This window comes from Aristolochia californica, unplaced genomic scaffold, assembly GCF_029961685.1.
Source record: "Aristolochia californica isolate CCGP_79_NKW_82.1479 unplaced genomic scaffold, dmAriCali1.0.hap1 SCAF_4, whole genome shotgun sequence".
In the NCBI taxonomy this organism is placed as follows: domain Eukaryota; kingdom Viridiplantae; phylum Streptophyta; class Magnoliopsida; order Piperales; family Aristolochiaceae; genus Aristolochia; species Aristolochia californica.
In genome coordinates this window covers 42,103,545-42,124,504 of record NW_027182103.1, presented here as the reverse complement: position 1 = coordinate 42,124,504, position 20,960 = coordinate 42,103,545, and the positions used below count along the sequence as shown (strand labels likewise).

At 38.4% G+C, this 20,960-nt stretch overlaps 4 protein-coding genes across 4 annotated transcripts; 1 reads left to right on the top strand and 3 right to left on the bottom strand.

The window, feature by feature from the left end:
* The first annotated feature begins 2,612 nt into the window (after positions 1–2,612).
* On the top strand, positions 2,613–9,660 carry LOC137963717 (uncharacterized). Its single transcript, XM_068810887.1, has 4 exons — positions 2,613–3,009; positions 3,107–3,194; positions 6,039–6,150; positions 6,246–9,660. Exons 1-4 carry the CDS (start codon positions 2,942–2,944, stop codon positions 6,335–6,337), a joined length of 360 nt encoding a protein of 119 aa, XP_068666988.1. The 5' UTR covers positions 2,613–2,941; the 3' UTR covers positions 6,338–9,660.
* Positions 6,528–9,896, bottom strand: LOC137963364 (U-box domain-containing protein 44-like). Its single transcript, XM_068810495.1, has 3 exons — positions 8,706–9,896; positions 8,328–8,625; positions 6,528–8,104 (listed from the first exon to the last, which is right to left on the bottom strand). The coding sequence occupies exons 1-3, from the start codon at positions 9,894–9,896 to the stop codon at positions 6,528–6,530; spliced, it is 3,066 nt and encodes a 1,021-aa protein (XP_068666596.1).
* Positions 9,897–10,692: 796 nt separating this feature from the next.
* LOC137963363 (uncharacterized) lies at positions 10,693–13,822 on the bottom strand. The gene is made up of 8 exons (XM_068810494.1): positions 13,629–13,822; positions 13,493–13,562; positions 13,062–13,228; positions 12,853–12,955; positions 12,656–12,772; positions 12,350–12,520; positions 11,271–11,394; positions 10,693–11,187 (listed from the first exon to the last, which is right to left on the bottom strand). The coding sequence occupies exons 1-8, from the start codon at positions 13,820–13,822 to the stop codon at positions 11,072–11,074; spliced, it is 1,062 nt and encodes a 353-aa protein (XP_068666595.1). The 3' UTR covers positions 10,693–11,071.
* Positions 13,823–17,962: 4,140 nt separating this feature from the next.
* On the bottom strand, positions 17,963–18,921 carry LOC137963362 (ethylene-responsive transcription factor LEP-like). Its single transcript, XM_068810493.1, has 2 exons — positions 18,886–18,921; positions 17,963–18,832 (listed from the first exon to the last, which is right to left on the bottom strand). The coding sequence occupies exons 1-2, from the start codon at positions 18,919–18,921 to the stop codon at positions 17,963–17,965; spliced, it is 906 nt and encodes a 301-aa protein (XP_068666594.1).
* Positions 18,922–20,960: the final 2,039 nt, after the last annotated feature.

The following is a 20,960-nucleotide window of genomic DNA, read 5'->3' as shown; positions in this document are numbered from 1 at the left end:
ATTCCAAACGCCCACGTAATTAAATTTAAACGTGTTAAATGCGATTTTTTAGATTAAATGCGAAAATAAATATATGTTTCAAAGAGGAAGACGAATCAAACAAGTCTACTTAGTCAAACTTAAAACTGGATGCATGTTCGGTTGACTAACGAGTGACGACGAGTGGTGACTGCTGAGTAAATGAGACGGTCGCGGCCGGGTTACGCGTCTGAACGCGACCGGGACGGGAATCAGATGCTGCGAGAAAGCTCCAGTGAAGCACGGCTTCCAGTCGGCCGCTAGTCCACTACGCTTCCTCTGGGCTGTCTTGTGCCTGTCGACGTCTACAGAGAAGGGAAAAGAAGGTTGAACCGTTCAAGTTAAACCCAATCATCGTGCACGCCTATTCTGTATGGAACCCAAAACTGTAACATTTTGTATGGTTGCATCTCTTGCCGTGATTAAATTTTCTTTTCCCCTTGTACACTCTGAAAAAAAAACACCTCTTTCTCTCCAAGAATAGGGTACCAGTTGAATCTAGAAATGTAAAATAATAATTGCAGTGATTATTATTAATAAGGTATATACTATTTATAAAATTATAAAAATATTATAGGTAAGATCCGAGAAGATAGTCCAATCTTGATATTCAAAAAGAAAAAGTGTTTTCTCGAAAATGGTTTGGTGGGAACAAGAGCTGAGAAGAGCAGTGGCATAGGTACTTAAGAACGTAGAATAATAATTGTAATGATTATTATTAATCAGGTATATATTATTTATAGAATTACAATATATACTGTAGGTGATTATAGATAAAATCTGAAAGGAGAGTCCAATCTTGATATTCAAAAAAATAAAGTGTCTTTTCGAAAGTGGTTTGGTGGGAACAAAGCTGAGAAGAGCAACGGCTAAGGTAGGAAGTTGGGGTGGACAGAATTGTATCATCTAGTGGAAGAACAGTGGCATTGGTAGCAATTGAGGTAGATGGAATCGTATCGTCTGGTGGAAGAGCAGTGGCACTAATAGAGGTTGGGGCGAACGGAATCGCATCGTCCATGGAAGAGCAGTAGTTGGAGCGGAGCATCGTCCGAGGAAGAGCAGCGGCACTGGTAGCGACTGAGACGGACAAAATTGCATCGTTTGAGGAAGAGCAGCGACACTGGTAGAGGGGGAAGATGGATGGCGTTGGGAGAGATGAGCATTTTTCGTTGCGTGGGATTAGGTTGTGGGGATGGCGATCGGAATAGTGAAGGAAGAAGAAAGGATTTGCCGACGAGACGGTAGGCGGCGAAGGTGGCTATTTCCAACACTAGGAAGAACGACGGTAGCTTTGGATGGCTACAACAAGCCTACAGGTGACGGGCGAAGAGTCAACCTAGGGTTTGATGCTGTGGAGGTGGGACCCAGAGTTCAGATTCGATGGGAGAGAGGTTGTTTCTGGGATTAGAATTAGTAGGGCCCGACGGGAGAGGAATTGGACCAGAGACGACGGTGGGATACAGGATGTTGCGACAACGACGAGCGATTGACCCTAAAGCTCTGATACCATGATAAATTTAAGAACACATAATAATATTTACCATAATTATGATTGATTAGGTGTATACTATTTATAGAATTACAACAAAGATTGTAAGTGATTACAACTCTATAATTCGAGTTTGTCTCTAATTCAATCACTTACAATTTGAGTATGTCTCTGTTTCAATCACCTTTTATCTTTATCTCTATCAATAACTCTTCATCTTCTCCAATGATTTAATTGAATAAATAAGTATGATTGATTAAATTAAGTTCCCTTGAATACATAATTTTGGTAAAGATTCATTGGTAAAACTGTATATTGTGTGCTACTTGAAAATATAATAATTAAGGGGGAAAGTTTCAAATATAAGAGCATCATATTAGAAAATTATAAAAAAGGGATAATTATCAAATGAGATTTACTTATTTTACAAATTGCAATGTACAACCACTTGGACATTGTATTCGTATTTTGATACTAATATTATATAAAAAAAAGTACTAGTCACCAACCAAGTGATTGATTAAACCTAGGTCAATCGAGTTTGACTATCCATTCACCTAGTGATGATGTCACGTGATTAAAAATAATTAAAGATTACAAAATAAGATCAAATCTAAGTTTGATTAAAATAAATATTTTAAAAATTTACATTTTTATTATATTTTATTATTTTGTATTATAAAATTAAAAGTTCATAATGAATTTAAAATAACAAATAATTACTTAAATCAAATATTATTATATTAATTTATAACTCAATAAATAATAAAATAAGTAAAAATAATTTATATTAACATTAAAATATAAACAGTAAAAAATATTAGAATTAAAATAGAAAAATTTAAATTAATTTAAATTAATTAGAATTACTAGAAGATAATTCAGATTAAGTCAAATAAATTATAATTAAAATTAAAATATACAACATTAGACATATTTTCGTATAAAGGCAATTGGAGCTACATGGTGAGCAAAAGTTAATCACGGGTGCCGAATTTACGCGGGATCGACTGTTCAAAGATGATGTACGCCGGCTGTATTCATCACCTTTCAGGCATGTGGTTAGAGAGGAAATGGAAAGTCCTTGTGCGGAGACATCGAGGCTAACAAACTCGGAGCTGCTTTTTTTTTTTTTTTCTTCCCTTGTTCTTTTTTCGTCTTTTTCACATCTTCTGTCCTCGGTGTTGATTTTGAGCGCAGAATTTCGAAATCAGCGAAGCAGCTTGATACTCTGGTTGGACGATCTGATCCCTATTGGTTTCATTCGTATGTCTTATCTTAAGAGGACATACGGTTTGAGGCGCTGCAGAGTCGGAACTCTTAGGTGCTAAGGGATCCTCTGCTCCAATGGAGGATCCCTTTTTGCCGATATTTCTAAAATTTGAGCAATTGCTGATTGTTTGATTCATCTGTTCGGTAAACAAACGGCTGACAATGGTACCGGCTCGGTTTGCGTGGTCATATGGAGGTCGCCAGATTTTTCTCAGCGGGTCATTCGATAGGTAATTATTTTTAGTTTTCGCGCTTTTTTTTTTGCCTCTGCTGTCTCTGAATATTTTCTTTCTTTTAATTTACTGGAAGTTGAACTGCCTAATTTAGGTGGACTGAGAGCATACCCATGACTCTGGTTGAGGGTTCTTCAACAGTCTTTCATGCAATTTGCAATCTTGCGCCTGGATATCACCAGGCAAGGATCAAATCTTGATTCTTCTTTACCTTCTCCTTTCATTTTACTGCTGTTGAGTGGAGTTTCTGTTGGAAGTAAAAAAGAGTGTCCAGGAGCCCCTGCAATGGTAACATAGAGGAATGTCATTGACATTCAAAGTATTCATACTGAAGAAGAAGAAGAGAGAACTACTGACTGGACTCTGTCAAAGGCTTCTGATGAATTTTGTCTTTATTGTCGTTGTCTATAAGAATCAAAGGCAACTATTTGGTGAACATTTTCTAAATTGAATACATGCCAGCAGTATAAGAAAGGGGGTAAGTGGTCCCACATGGTGCATTGGTTATGCGGTGGTGACCTAAGTGTTACTTTTTGAATTGAATCATCTAAGAAACTGCCACAAATTTTAAATAAGCTCAGGGCTGTTCTTTAGGTGGCTCCTGAGATACTCAGGTTTTGAACTTTTTTTTTTTTTTTTTTTTTTAATATTTTGTCACCCGGTATAGCTGTCTCCTATGTGTCACTGCGCAGATCTAACACAATTCTGTAGCAGATTTAATGACATTTCTGAAAAATGAAGTTTCCTAACTTTTAGATTGTAGTTGCCAGAGGATGGCAATCTAAACAGAACCAACTTGCAACAGTAACTCACCTTAGGAAGCCCATTTCATAACCAGAACACACTGAAATACAATTGGCATACTTGGATTAAAGTTTTAGATTGCAAATATTTGAGAACATGTTCAAGCTCAGTGATGACATACATATGCAAATTTTTAGATATGTTTTCACATCATGCTATAGGATTTGGTTCCTCTATCAGAGACATATAATCCACTTATCATGATAGCTTTCACAAGATTAAAAATGTCAGCACTGTTCGTAATGAATGTTGTTAGATCTGGTTCTTTTTTATACTGCTCATACTTCAATCTATTATTAGATGATAACTAAATAGTAGGCCATTAACCACCAGAGAGATCCCCCTTGGTGCCACATTGGTAAAAAAATGCATGCATTTTTTATGTTCATGATTTAGATGTGTTCTTTTGAGCTCTTTCCTGACAATCTCATGATTGTTCTTTTTTCGTTTGATTGGATGATTTATTTGATAAGCACTTATCAAAATGGGCAGGTTTACACGACATGATATTTTTTATTATTTCAAAACTTCTGTTGCTGAAAGAGACAGATGCGCATTGTTCAAAGCCAGTTTTTTTTTTTTTTTTTTTTTAAATCAGAGGAGCTTTGGCCAAATTCTCAACTTTATAGCCTAAATCAATTAATATGATAAAGTAGTTGCCCTCACATAAAACCAAGGATTAAATTTCAGTCTGCTAACTGATTCAAAGCCAATGTTTTTTTCTTTTCCTTTTTTGAAGTGATGGAAAAAAGATTTGAGTATAAAAAGAGCACAAGGTTCTCATAGGAGAGAATTCAAGAGAGTAAAAAACAAGATTTTATAGCAAGTTATGAAAGACTAAATAAAGGATTTCAAAGATGACTAAATTTAAGCAATGATAGTTCCCCACAAAAAAGATGTTGATAGGTCACTATGCTTCTAGCTCAGGAATTAGGTCATTGATTGCACTCTCTGATATGTGTGACCTAGAATATAGTCATTGAGTGGATTTTTTTAGTTACCTAGAAGACGTCAGTTGTTGAGTCCTTAGCTAGAAGTTTTAGGAGTAGGCCTAGACCCTCCACAAGTGGGCCTTGATTCTGTCTTGATGAAATTGCAATGACCGAAGGGCATAGAGAATATTGGGCATACATTTCCTTGTCAGTTCCTTTTGACTTCATCTTCCCCATGTGCGTGGGTGAGGCAGCAGTGGATTGGATTCAAGAAATAATAGAGTTGAAAGCATCTTCTATAGGAGTAACTGACATTTCAGCGAGTACTTAGAAAACTGTAATCTGAACTCAAGTTTGATGGGTAATACTTGAAGGGAAAATATTAGGGTTTCTATAGCTATTAAAACAAAGAGTAAAAAGTGAAAAAAAATAATTTTACTCAGAAATTAATAAAAAAAAGAATTTCATTCAATAGACAAAATGATCATTTCATTGTACATGTATGCAATTAAAAAAAATGATTTCTTTGTTACTTATTCTAGGAAAAATTAATAAAACAGGAAATTTCTTTGTTGTCCTATTCTAGGAAATAGACTCCAATCAGTAGTTACTAAATCTAGTTGTAACTTGCAGGACTGAAAATTTATAAACGGAAATAATTTTTTTTTTTTTTTTGGAAGTGGTGATGATTTTATTTCAAGAAACAAAAAGAAACATCAAGGGAGGCCTCCCCTTACAACAAGAGATTGAAGGGAGGGGGGTAGGGGTTCTGGTCCAATCCATGAGGTGCCGGTAGGCTGAGGAGACTGAAAAACAGACACTGTCATCGGGGAGCCAAATTATTCGGTCAGTCACATGAATCTGGATGGTGACAACACCAAGATCATCAATCAAGCTGCAGATGGCAATGACCTCCTCATCAGAGAGATCAAGTCTCAGGTTAAAATCCCAAGCATCAGCAACAGAGATACTTGTCAACAATGTCCACCAAGTTGGAGTTCCACATTGCAAGGATTCTGTGGAGAAGCTACATGACTACTGTCAAAAAGAAATTTTTTTTGGTAAACTTTCTGTGGAGAAAATCCACAAGTTGAAGTAAGAGCAAGTCATTGCAGAAAGGACGTGTGGCTACAATATATATAATGAAACATATTTTACATGTTTATCATGTTTTCTTAGAGTATAGATGATATGAATATAATGTTTAAACTACAGTTTATAACCCTTGGAATCTGTTTCGTTCCAGTAGAATCCTTTTTTAGTGATGTTACCCCTGCATTCTGATCTCAGGCATTACAAATGGGATACCAAGCAAATGGCACTAGTAATGGAGCAAGGCAGTGTCACACATGTTTGCCTTCTGATAGCTTCCATGAAATTCTGGAGCGCTTCTCAGATCCAGGTGCTCAAGTAACACTATGCTGTTAATATACCTAAATACAAGAGCCTAAACTGTACTAGTACTCTGACTGTAACTTCTTTCTTTCTCTATTTCAGCGGTGCGAAGGCTCATTGTCATTGAACCACACAATCAGCGAGTTGAAGGAGTAATCTCATTAAGAGATGTATTTAGCTTCTTTCTTGGCTAGAAACCCTCTGTAGAACTACTGCATGACTCAATCTGTTTGGTTTTCTTGATTAAAAAATTAATAAATCCTTTTGGTTGAGCAATTCACTGTGTTTGCTGGAGCGCTCTTCTGTCTGGAGGAGAAAGTTTTGATAAGATCATCTCAATGCCATTACAAAATCTGTAGTGTTTTGCCACTTGATGTACCGTTTTTAAAAGTAAGATGACTGCTTTGGGATGACTTCCATTTCGCTGAGCACCAAGGCAACCTTCTTCTTGAGAGAGTCATTTTGGAGGAGGTGGATGAGAACCCCATGGGACCTTTGAGACTGTTGGTTTGGGATCTGGTTATGGGCATGTTCAAAGATCTTTTGGAAGAGGTCAAGGGCCTTTTCCTTGGTGGGCGATGGCCCCTTCTCTAACATGTCAAGTATGGCGCCTACACCCTGATTCTCTACTATTGCCTTAGCAGCATGTTGTCTTGTTGTGGAATCTTCAAGCAGAGTATCAAGGGCCTCCAAGGCTGCCTCTGCTGCCCCACTCTCTGTTTCACCCAGTGTCTGAATGAGTGGTCTCACTGCATCAGCCTGAATTAGGCATAAGTGCCTAGAGGAGCAATCAAAACCATGGAGAGAGCAATATTTGTTGTCCTTTATCATTTCTGATGAGCAGCAGCAAGATATATCTGGAAGCAATCTGGTGAACCATAAGTAACGCTGGGAGGTCTGTGCTCTGATCGGTCTGTCAGTTTGTTTCTTGGTAGACTGGGAAAGGTGAGCCAGAGCTAAGGCCGCTCTCTGCTTAGCAAGGGAGCTTCCTCTTGAGAGGACACGGACAAGCGATGGATAGAGATCCAACTCAGTTAATTGCCGATGGAGCTCTGGTTTGGTAGGTTCTGTAAAGCGCAAGAGTGCTCCCAGAACATTCTCCAGCAGTGACTGATGTTGTATACATATTATCTTGTGGATGTCATCATCCATGGAGCAAATCACTTCTCTGATTGTCTTCAAAGTGTTAGACTTTTGGAGTACCTCATCCACAACTGCGTCATTAGAAGGAAGCAGGCTGATGATTCCAGCTGCAGTAGATCTCTCTTCAATATCATGTGAACAGCTCAGAATCGTGACAACTGAGTTGATGGAAGCTTCTTTTGCAGGAGACTCTGGAAGAGGAATACTAGCATGATTGTCATTGGAGATGGAGTATATCAGCTTTAGTGACACCAGTCTGATGTCAGAGTGCTTTGCTTGAAGGCAAGAAAAGAGGTGAGCCACAGCATTAGTATCCATTCTTATTATTCTCCTTGCTCTCTCTGATTTGTTGCATAGTGCAAGAAGTAGGTGTAAGAATTGAGCCTTTGTTTGCATTGTGGACTCTAATGCAAGTTTCAGAATCAGGCCAATGTTGTGGTCCGATTGTAGCTCTTGCAAGTTTATGTTATTCTTAAAATCAGAGAGCTGTGTCAAACTTACCAAGGAAGTTAATACCTCTGCACTGAGAATCAGACCAATATTGTGCTGCCAGTGTTGATCAGAACCGGTGAAAGATACAATTCCAAGTATGGTGGGAATTGTCCCACTTTCTGCTAAAAACTGCTTGCCTATCATGGGGTAAGCAGAGAGCTTCTTGATACACTGGTGGCAACCTGATCTGTATGCAGGAGAACTTGAAGATAGGAAACGAACTATAGTGCTGGCAAAGTGCTCTTCTTCAAGGACCTTCGCACTGTTTTCATTGAGCTGCATTTTCAGAAGGGCAGCTGCCATGGTGGCCTTTGTATCTGGAGGCCCTGGAGAGGAATCAGTAAACCAGCCAAATAAGCGCTAAAGAAGAATCCCTTTGTTTTTTTATTTTTTTGCTATATAAGTTAAATAATAGGTTCAGAAAAGCACAAATTCTGCCAAGATGAGCATTGTGTGTTTTTATGGAATACTCTATCCATTACCAACAAAAGCCAGTCTCACAACAGCATGAAGAGTTAACCCCATTTCTGCTTCCGTGCTTATATTTACCTCGGTTGAAGTGACTGAGGAAAGGCTGGAAGTGTCCAGCTTCAGCCATTTTAATGACAAAGTGGATGCTTGAAGAAAGTTTCTGTACTACTTTTGGGGCTTTCTCTGAAACTCCTGGATGAGGGCTGTGAAGCATGGACACCAAGAAAGGGATGCAACGGTTAGCATTTCCAATCTTCTCAACCAGTGATTCCTTCTGTGATAACTCCATTAAGAGTGCCATGGCTTCTGGGTTGGCTTCTCCAGTGTAAAAGCGTTTCACTATAGAGCAAATGCCTCCTGCTTCAGCAATTGCTTCCTGTAGAAAAGCGTTCGAGGATGAATGTATTTGTTAGTGAAAGGACACAACTGACAGGTAGGCTGAAGATCAAAGTTTACCTTATTTTCATCTGAATGGCATGCAAGGTGGTAAAGGCATTTAAGAACTGCGTTACTGTTGATCCTATTGTTTTTCAGGGATACGACTATCTTGCTTACTAGCCCTTTTTCTGTAACTGCATTTCTGAAATGAGGCATCTCTAGAAGAGCTTGAAGGTCCGCAAATGCTTGGTTTAACATGTCTGGTTCATCAGAGCAAACACTTACCAGTGCAGCACCAAGCTTTTTCTCTGTTACCATCTGTTTCCATTCTTGTATGGAGTTCCACAGTGAAATATTTGGTGTTAACTCAAGAGAATGGAGATCCATTTTGCAGGTTGGACAAGTTTTCTCTCCTCGTAAGAAGTATTCTGAGATCTCATTGCGGTCAAAACTGTGTCCGCAAATGATTGAGACAGGTTCCTTCATCACTGCCCCATGCAGAGGGCACTTAAATGAGTCAATTGGGTCTTGTTGGTTCTGAAGAGTACTCTCATCTTTTGGTTCCTCAATCATTTCTGAGCCATACAAGAACATAATTACTTGACTTAGATGTAGGGCTTCTGCCTGTTTCTTCTGTGCTTCCAACTCTTCCTTCTCCTGCTTCAACTGCTCAAGTTCATTTCTTGCTATTAAGACATTTGAATCCACACCCACTGCTTCCGCAATCTGATGTAGTAGGTGCATGCGGTGCTCCCTTTCCTTGTTGTTGGAAATCATGATCTTCTCCATCTCCAACAAAATTGCCTCAGTTTTAGCTGCTGTTCTGAATTCCATGCAACTCATTTCCTTTACAAGCTTGTCAATCTTGTATGTCAGGCAGAGGGTCTCGTCAACATTAGAGATATTTAAGGAGGAAACTGCTTCAGCAATTTCTTTGGCTGACTGCTCCATCTCTGAAAGCATGTAATTGCAGTTGAATAAGAGCCGGAGTTTACTTCCTGATATGTTCTTCTCAATGATTTCACTCGTATGTCTGAGCTTAGACTCCAGATTCTGCAATGAAGCCTTGGTGGGAACTGAATTTGTTCTGGTGTCTACATGTTTTGCTTTTAGGGCTTGAACAAGCACCTTTATCTCCAAAACGTATTTAGAAAATTGCCTGAAGCTTTCCTTATCAAGCACCACATTTTTACTCTTGACCTCAAAATCCCTGATCAACTTACCAATTTTGATGCACAATTCCTGTATTGCGTCAACTACAAGGTCCATCAGAATACAGGGAAAAAAAGTTGCTACGATCCTTTGAGATTCACCGTTTCAATGCATCATTATTGTAGCAAACTCCTGCTCAAAAACATTATTGTAGCAAAATCAAGCAAAAGCTTCACAAGACTCAAATGAGGCTCCTACTCTGCAAAAGAAAAAGCGTACCTGGTGAGTGGCCCAGCAAAGAGTAGAATCCGTGTGTAACACTGCAATTTCCAGCAGAACCAGTCGAATCAGGTTCTCAAACATGAGAGTTATAATTCAATCAGAGTGAGAGTTCATTGCGTTTATCTGGGACATTCTGGGTCTTACTAGGAAAACGATGGCGGCCAAAAGGTCTTGCTGGTGTTTGTGTGATGGAGGTTGGTCCTTGCTTTACATGGGAAATGCTACGCAGCTTCCTGGAGAGAAAGGGGATGAAACGTGTAGAAAAAATTATAAAGAGCTAAGAACTCGTTGAATTCGTGAAAGTCCTATTAGCCGCCACCAACCCAAGTTACACTGTAATTGCAGGCATAGTGTGAACTTGGACCTGTTCCTGTTCCTGTTTTTTTATATTAAATATAGGGTAGACTTTGATACTTAATTTATCTATAGACACATCGGTCATGGTCTACACCGGGTAGATTTTGATACTTTTTAACTTATCTACAGACAGATCGGTCATGGTCATGTTCTCTCTTTTCTGGAAGGTCATGGACGTCTCAGTTCCTTAATCTAGTACTTAAGCGCTTGGATCAAATTAATCGAACAGAAAAATCTCTATAAGACAGACGGAGAAAACAAAAATGTCAATGCGTGCGGATTCAAACTTGATCTGGTTTCGAGTGGTTGACAAAGACGGATACAGATGAAATTGTCAAATAATTTCAGCTTGGCGTATAAGAATGGCAATATTTCGTGCAACTAAAGGCATACGAAGGGGTGATACAAGTATAATCTGAGGCCCTGATATTTTGCGTTCTGGGATTTCTTGTCCAAGATGCCGTCCTTTGAACAAAGAAAATGGGATGACTTCTCCTTCAGTTGAGGAAACGAAGCAGTCTTGCACATATCTGTTTATAACCCCCTGGCAGAAATGAGAATGGATATGATTGCTCATGCTAGGGAGCCCACACAAATTTTCTTCACAGCTTCACTGAGTCCCCAGAAGGCTCCTCTTTTCACCATGTACACTTCTAGGATATTGGGAACACATGACAAACATCTCCCTTCTTTGGATTGCCTTCAATTATGGTTAATGTTTTGGAATCGAGATTGATAATAGCTGTGCAAAGCGTATAAAGTTTGGGACCTGAAAATTTCAGGAGAGAGAAGGATGTAATTTTGTGAAGAGTAATATGGGTCTGACAAGTATAAGATTGATCTTGAAAATACCTGTCATGTATATAGGAAAAGTTTCATCAGCTGAATCACCAAGAAGAGACAGGATCTCTGCTTTGGATTCCTTCTGAAGCTGAGCAGCTCTCGTTTGTCTGTTGATAGAATTGTCATCGTGCACCTACATGAACCACCCTTGAACTATCACCCGTTGGTTTTTGTTACATTACCAAAAGAGTTTCTCAAACCAGATCAAATATAGAGTTTGTCTAAAGTTAGGATCACTAATTTGTCTATTTTAAAGCCAGGTTACTGATGGTTGGGACTGTCCAAATACAGGATATCAAGACAACATCACAACCAGTTAGGTACCCAATCAAATATGTCAAAAGCTCCAAAGTTGATGGAATTCGGAAAGCTCAACCTTTAAACTTATCCTATGCAGAGTTAACGCAGTCATACCCTAGGTTAGGCCTCATAGGATTATAACAATCCACCAAGATCCTGTGTTGAGGTCTATAATAATCTACTTTATAACAAGTTTTATTCTAGACCAGGTAACTCTTTTCACAATTTTTGGGATGGCTCTCACATTAGCATTGGGTAGCCTTTTTCTGTAGGTCAACCCCTTCAGGACATGGACACGAGCTGTAGAGCCTAATCTGATACTACATATTAGATACTTGACCAATACACCAAAAGTTCCAGACTAATGAAATACAGAAGTTAGACTATTAAACTTTCCCATCTAGGCTGACACAGTTTAATGCTTATATGCCAGGTTGGGCACCAAGAGACGAGTGGTTGAGCCAGAAATTTTTTGAAGGAGAGCAGACCATACTGGGGAACCGAAGGGGTGGCAGTCTTGAAGGAAGAGGAGACAAAACATATCAGTTTCCAATATTTCAATCCCCCAACTCTGGCCTTGCTATGGATCCCAACACAACCTTTCAATTTATTTGGCCAATCTTTTGGGAATTACTGAGTAACTCTGAATATCAATTTAACGAGATTGCTGCACATTAATTCACTCTTCTTTCCTCTATACTTATAATTTCACATGGCTCTTTATTTGAATGAATATAGAGTTATAAGTATGCCAGTATAAGCTCTCAAGTTGTAGCAAGTAACATTACCTGCTTCACTTTAAGGTGGAGATACATATTGGCATGGAAAAAAGGCTTTGCCCCAATCTCAAAAATTGAAACACGTTTCCCTGATGCAGTTTCAACATTGATTATCTTGCGCTTTTGGACATCGATAAGATTGTAGCTATGTCCAACCGACACATTTGAAGACTGAATTCTCTGAATATCAGAAACACATACATCAGCAAAAATGTTCGTGACACTGAGCTGATGCTAGAAAATGACCAAGAAGATGGTCATAATTACTAATATTAATTGTTTTACTACTATATGGGAAGCAAGTTTGATTAGTACACTTATTGCATCATCAAGTCCAGTTGCATTGAGCAAATCACGTGAAATGAAGTTACGACCGATGCCACTCGATATAATTTCCTCTGTGGAAGGTGGAACTGAATTTAGTGTAAATGCCTGCAAATGAAGTCAATGAGAGAGCCTGATATGAACTTTATTTGAGTTTTGAGCAATGAGGTTATTTAGGGAGATCTCACCAACCCATTACTGTTGAATCCAAAGGCACAGCTTGGAAGCTCTCCAGCATATGTGTAAGCAGTGAAGGATAGCCCATTTGATAGTGTTGCTCTAATCAAATACCTGCAGTTCAACGACAAATTGGTCCTAATTCTTGTTTATAACTAGTAAGAGATTCAAGTAGTCAAATTTATAACTGACTGCAAATGTTGGTAACGTCAGTAGTTACACATGGCCAATCAAAGCAACATTTGCATCCTCATTATGTGCAGCAATAGCCATCGAATCATTTGCAATGAGAACATCAGAACAATCTTGTGACATTGTGTCTTCTGTAATTTGTGCACAATCAGGGACTAATGGCAGGACTTCCTTCCGGAAGTTGAGCAGAAGTATCTGTCAAGAAAAGAATGCAAAAAATTGCATTTATTATGTTCTCAACCTTCTCAAAGACATAAGTGAAGCATGAAGTATGTAAGGCTTGACACATCTCATGGTCCTTTTGGGCATGTTTTCCTTTCTAAATTATCACCTCCTAGTTGAACACTAAGGAATTCCTAATCACTTCAAAGGGAAAATGGCAACTTGTGCTTCTCATTGCAGATTTGTCCAAGCTACTTAGGCTCAGATGAGGAAGGGAAATAAGTTGAGAAAGATTACGTCTAGAAGTGCTGCTCCACTCCCTTCTGCCAATCCTATGAGTTCATCCCAGAATGTTGGATACCTGTCCCTGCAACAACTGGATCATGAGGGAGGGAGGGAGGGAGAGAGAGAGAGAGAGAGAGAGAGAAAACACCTGTTGGCAGCAGAGAGAGCTTCGATGATGGCCTGAGCATGGGAACCCGAGAGTGCAAAAGGTAGTAGTTTTTGCTGAAGAATGAGATCGGTAGCCACTCTGCTTTTTATGAGATTAGAGAACCTTTGTCCAATGAGAAAACCCAACTGATATCCTTCGTCGCAAGGTCCGACTTGAAACACCTCAAATACCATCTTTGAAGTCGCTTAATGCAACCACTTCCTTGGCCGTAGAGCTCTTCAAATAAATCAGACCAGGAGTCGATCTTAACCACCCAACGGCGGACACTCATCTTATCCACACGACTCATCTCCTCTCCCCGACTGAGTCTTATCTAACCTTCTATAAAGTATAAATAGACTCAGAAAAAATCAACATTAGCACAGAAATGAACTGGGAAGGGAGCTAAGGCGATGGGCGAGGACGAAACGGTGAAAACTGATTTTGGGTGTTTTCCATATGAATAATCAATTATCCAATAAGGGATTAACAACATAATGAACATATGATATAATATATATGATTAATTAAGTATCATTAAAGATACATAACGTATTTTCAAAACAACCCCTTTTTTAGAATTGATTAGAAGCCTGCAGTTTATTGTGTTTGCATGGAGCAATCTCTCACTAAGGTGGTTTTTCTATATTTGTATTACAGTTGTCTTAGTTTTCTCTTTATATTTGGGGGCACCGTTGTTAGGGTGATCATCGAGAAGAATCATCAGTTGCTACTGAGAGAGGTTATAAAAAAATACTTGAGTATGCGCGATTTCTCTGGTAAACTACTTCATCATTATAGTGAATTATTGCAACAGCAGAAGACAGGACGTATTGCTCTCGTTAGTATTAAATTAGGGCATCTAATTCCTAACATCTTTTACAAAAAACTCGGATTCTAAACCACAACTAGATGGATAAATCTTAAAGTGCAGTGGCAACTACGAAAAAAGTATTGAATTAGTGCTTCTAATTCTTAACATCTTTTACAAAAACTCAGATTCTAAACCACAACTAGATGGATAAATCTTAAAGTGCAGTGGCAACTACGAAAAGAAGGCCAGTTGCATCTAAAACCAGATTCTCCATTTCGTATCTGTGTCATCTGGTCTGTTTCTTTCCCCCCTTCAATTATTATAAAAATATGCCCACCACAGCTCCCTATAACTTTCCTCCTCTCTCAGTTGTTTACACATCTTTTTGCTTTCGTCCCCATGGACACCCAAGTTTCTAGTCATCCCCGCGCTGTGACTTGCCTTTTTAAGTAAACTAATCAAAAGATGGAGACTAATAAGTGTTGCAGATAAGCATGAATCAGCAAAAGAGTTTATAATGGAAACCGACCATATGTCAACCATCTCCTGCTTGGTTTGTTTTTATTATTGAACTCCATATCAGTCAGATTGATTTGTTGCCTGTTGTTGGTTGTAAAATGGGTATAAAAAGATGGAAGAAGGGACCCTTGAAGTTGAGTTGAAACTTCCGGGTGTTTTGTAATCCGTCTTCGAATCTGAGAAAGTGGATGGAGGACGACGAAGAGGAAGATGCAGAGATCATCCGCCTTCCAGAAGGAGACTTGATGAAGTGAGCATCAAGAGGCAAGTCATGTGGGCAAAGGGAAGGCAAAGCCTTTCTACCAGTTTTTTCTCTTTCTTCCGCAAAGGTTTTCACCTTGCTGTTCTTACCGTCTTCTGTTATTATCTCACTTTTGTGATCAAAGCCAACACCAATGTGAAGCCTTTGACAAGCCTCGTAAACGAATAAAGAGCAGATAGCAGTTATTTTACTCACAGAGATAGCTTTCTAGGATTACAAACCACATAAACGTATCACTTTTAACTGGTTTCTTTTCATTCGGTGAGATCACTTAGATATGATACCAATCAATAGGCAAGGATACTTAACTACTTTTAAGTTAGAACTTGTTAGAACTAAAGACAAACAATCGAGCTCGATTCAAACTACGACGATTCCATTGAACAGAAGAGAAGCTTTGCGGCTCCGAGCAATTACAAATTGAAAATCGATTCTTCCCCTCTCGGCGAAACCCCTTTCTCCCCGACAAAATCCCTAATTTCGTAATGTCTCAACACTCTCAAGGTCCCGACCGAAGGTCTTGATAAACTCACCGGTCCGAGAATGAACCGTGTGTCCAGATCGGGTCAAGTCGACTCAGTCAATGAGAAGAACAAAAGACCAAGCCAATGACCTAACATTGTCATCCACTTGGACATGAGAAATATTTTTCAGGGAACAACTCCTATTGGTAGCCTTTTGTTTCATCAATAGTGGTTATTTATTGCTATAAAACATCATTTTGTACTAGTCACCATTGAACACCATATTTAGGGTTATGTAAGTAAAAAACTTGTTTCGCTTGAAAAACCGGTGAAAAAGAATCATCATTGGACCACCATAAAGACCAAAAATTGAAAAATCATCCTACAACACAAAATATCAAAATAAAGTTAATGCGGATAAGACTCTATCAAATACATATAACAATTAATTTTAATCAATACAAATTGTCCCATCTTTAATAGAAAAAAAGCTTTTATTCGTATAGACACAATTCCATAACACTCCAATAATAATATAAAATTTAGTACACTTAAATACATAAATTAATACAATTATTATCATTTTAGTTTCATTAATTAAGATAGTTTAATAAAGTTATTGTAATTTAATTACAAGTTAATTAATTCAAATTAATTAATTATCATTATAGTGTACTTAAATAAAAAATAATCAATTAAGTATTCATATTATTTAACTTATAATCTAATTATTTTTATTACACTAAATTATAGGCTAATTATTATAATTATTTAATTACAACATAGTTTAATTAAATATATATTTTAATTAAAATATATTTAAGTAATCAAACTGCAATTTTTAATATATTTTAATTAATTAATTACTTTAAAATTTTATACTATATTTTAATTATTATTATCTAAATAAATTAAAATTATAGTTAATTAAATATTTTAATTAAATAAATTATAGTTTATTTATTTTTATTACACTAAGTCATATGTTAAATATTATAATTAATATATTTTTTATTAATTAATTACATTAAAGTTAATATTTTTTAATTAAAGGAATGTAATTTAATTATTCATTAATAATTAATTAATGAATTATTAACTAATCTCGAAGGACATAGCCACGAAGAAACCTTCCTCCGGCGAAATTTTTTCTTAAGATTAACCTTTTTCGATGAAATAGAATATTTTCAAGAATATTCTTTCTTTTTCTAGACAAAACCTTCCCATGGAAAATGAATTGTCGCCAGAAAAATAGTTTTCAGGGGCAAGAAAATTCTAGCAAAAAATCATTTGCTCATAATTTTTTTTTTGAATTCATGTATTAACTCACTGAAATATTGATTTTGAATTAATAGAGAGAGAAAGAGAAAGAGAAAGAGAGAGAGTTTGGTTGGCCTTAGCCACACTAAAAAGAAAATTCCTTCCGACTTATTAGTCTCAACTTGCAAAGAAACGAAAAAGATAAAGACGTTATTCTAGCACTAGTTGTCACAACATGGAAGAAAATGCACTTTGATGGGAAAAAATTGAATCTAAAATATTTTTTGAGTTTTGACAGAGTAAATTTTAATATTTGTTTTTGCACATTAAGTTTGTAATTACACAACAAAATAAAAGAATCGACAATTAATTTTTTTTCTATTTGTATTTAATTAATATCATTTTAACACCCCCACAACTAAGTTTTGATCTTCACTACAATCTTCAAATTTTATTAATATTTAAAATCCATTATTTTCCTTAAAAAATCATATCAAATACATTATTAACAATAATTATCCAAAGATCAAATATGATGATTTAGACCCAAAACTCAAACTTGTTGCAACATCTCCAAATATTAATTTATAAGGGTAAGTAAGCTCTAGGCATATAAAATCCACAAGAAACATCTTTCTATTTCATTATTATCATTATTTTTAGTGTACATACTATTCTCTCCCGTGACCCTGCCTTTCAATATATCTGATCACTTAAAACGGTAAAATTTGGCAACAAAAACGGTTGGTTGAGTTGAGTTGAGTTGAGTGACACGTAGAGAGGAATCTTTTCTAGTGCTTAAAACTGCACCGTGTGAACGCTAATTGTAAAACGGTGGACATTCCCGCCTCCTTAATACCACTATTTTAAAGCCAACTCCAGAGAGAAGAGAATTCATTGCTTTGTTTCAAACCCGAAACTCGCCGAAACGGAACGTCACCGGAGTGGGACGCGGACTCAAACTCAACCCAAACCAAAAGAAAAGAAATAAAGAAAAAGAACCAACCCTGTCATTTCAAAAGCCCAAATCGAAACCGTCTGAAATATCCGAAACCGAATCCGACACCGGAGGCATGCGACCAAACAGCGGACTATGCACGTAGTCCTCGCTCCCGGCTCCGAAAAACGAATCATACCCGTATCCGTGCCCGCTCGTCTGATCCGAAAACCCGAAGAAATCGCTCGAACCGGGTTCTTCCCCTTGAGCATTTTCGTAGCTAGGGGGAACCGGAGGGTATGACCCGAGTCCGACACATGGCGAAACGTCCGAAATGGAGGACTGGTGGACGTCCCCGCCGACGGGTAGGGCGTGGGCAGCCGCTGCGGGTGTATCCATCTGGATGGTAGTCGTGTTCGTCTGTGACAGCGGCGGGAACCAGCTCTCAGGGGCGGAGAAGTGGGTGGAGTTGGGGGAGAAGTGAAAGCCGGCGACGGGGACGGGAGGGGCGTAGAGGTGGGGCTCGTCGGGGGAGATGATCGAGGTGAGGGACGAACCCAGCGGCATGTCGGAGTAGTAGAAGTTGGTGCGGGCGCGGGCGCCGCGGATGGAGCGGGCAGCGCGATCGTAAGCGAGGGCGGCCTCCTCGGCCGTGTCGAACGTGCCCAACCAGTGGCGCTCCTTCGTCGTCGGGTCTCTTATCTCCGCCGCATAGCGCCCCCAGGGCCGCCGTCGCACCCCGAGGAACCTGTTGGTGGGCTGATCCTGGGATTGCTTCTTCTTCGTCTTTCTCTCCATCGAAGAAGAAGAAGAAGCAGAAGAAGATGACGAGAAGTCAGTATGGCATCTGAAATCCATGAAAGAAAGGGAAGAAACGTCGTCTAGCTCTTCCTTACTGCTCTTCAGCTTCTTGTGTAAGAAGTATGCATGTCTGGCTGCTCCGAATCTCTGCTATTTATACAGGTACAAAGCTTCCGTTAAAGAATTCCATCTTTTATCACCTCATTTATCACTACAATACCAATAATTCTATCCATGTCCTCGTGAATTCTAATCACGCTCAAGCTTAGCTAGAATTTGCTCCAGAGCTGAGAAGAATGATGGCATTATGACATGCACGAGTGTGGGGGGGGGGGGGTCCTTCTTTACGTCAAAAGGTCCCTGGGAAGAAGCCATTTCAAGGGAATGAGTTTCTAATGATGGGGAGGTGCATCCCTTATCATCAAATGACTTGATTGCATGATTAGGAAAGGTTAAGGAAATGATTAGCATGTGCCATCGCCTCAAATCTACTCCCAAATTATAATTCATCATAGAATACTCAAATCATGCCAAGCTTGAGACCATCTACTTGCTTCATGAAACCTGCTTCAAAAGCCCTTCCTTTGTTTCCCTGAAGTCAATAAAATGATCCTTGAATCATATAGTTACAACGACAACCAAAGCAAGCATGTCAAATCCATCAAAAGGAGGCTACTTGCTAGCATATAGACTGACTACCAGGTAATAATCACACTTCACATAAGGGGCTTATACTTGGTCTATTTTTAACCATTATTGGTGGAGCACTCATAGTTTCAAATTTTTGACTTCTGGATCATTTGAACCATGACTTATTCAGACTACTTGACCCCTTTGACTCATCCTTGTACATGATTCCTGGGCTCAAATCTAAACTCATTCAAAGGATTGAGTAGAGTCCTCTTCACTCGAAGGTGCTTTCAAGGATTTTAATTCATATTTCAATGGTCACAGCCTTACAGCATCTTCTGGTAGGGTCAGTCAGTCCATTTCCACCACTAAGGTTTTCTCCACTATTCTGATGAAATGGCACGTGCAATGGGTAATAGCTTCCCCCTATTAGTTTAAACCACGGATTAGGATAAGTGTTTTGTACCAAGTGTGAACTTTGTTAACGGCCTTTACCTCCTCTTGCCCTTGTTATAACATCGTTACGACCAGAATCATGTTGGTTTAATCTTCACTTACGTCCTTCCTTCATTCTTCTCTCCTTCTTCCTGTCGCCTTCTAGTCGAATTCCATTCAAATCGTCAAAGATAAAATCTTCTCTTAGTGTTATCCCAATGGGATGCATATGTGATCCTCTCCTCAGGTATTCAATCTTCTTCTATTCTTTTCATTTAAAGCAATGATGGGTATTAACATTCCAAAAAGAAATTAAAAAGTAATCATGTGTATCAAGTCATAGCATCTGTACCAAGATATCTTCAAGAGATTTAGGCAAACTTGATCGATATGCAGATGACTAAGAAAGAACCATAGACTAAGGTGCCTTTTTTTACTTCAAATCATGGAAATAGGCATGGAAGCAGCCATCTTAAGCCTTGGGAATAAAATTACAAGCACTTGATTATTTGGAAAATGGCAAGTACATGCTAACAATAATGTGGGATTGTTGCTTGGATTTTGTAATGTGGGTTTCTTTAAGGAATGAAGGGCTCCATCCCATGTGCTTCCAATTAAAGCTTAATCAATAATAAGTTCCACAGGCCCCAACTTTCCACACCTGACTAGCTTCTTTAAGCTTTTCATGCTCATGGGAGTGCTCTTTCCTCGCTTATATTATTAGCAAGGACTGAGGTGAAGTACCAAGTTAGATGGACAAGGTGAGGAAGGGTGTTGGCTTCCATGTGAGGACTCATAGGCATGTTTTTTTAAGGAACTCAATCACTAGGCTCTTTCTTCTTAATAAGAATGCTAAAAATCAGGCGACCCTTGACCAAAAGCGTCAATGATGAGGTCCATATCCTGGTGAATTTCTAAAAGTTGCATTTCCTCCCAGAGGAGAGTGCAAAGATTATTTATCTTTTACTTGGTTATTTTCACTAAGGGGAGTAGGCAAGCTTGAAGACCATTTTAGTAATCAGTCTTCTAAGTTTATGTGCATCTCTTAATTCTTTTAAATAACATTGGTATGAAGCCTTGAGTATGACTTGCTACTGTAGAAGTTAGACTACAAGGGTTTATAAATTTTTCATGCCTCGTTATTGGGATTATTCCCATGTAGACAACTCTTTTGCTTCGTAATTTGGTTTGAAAATTAAGAGTTATGACC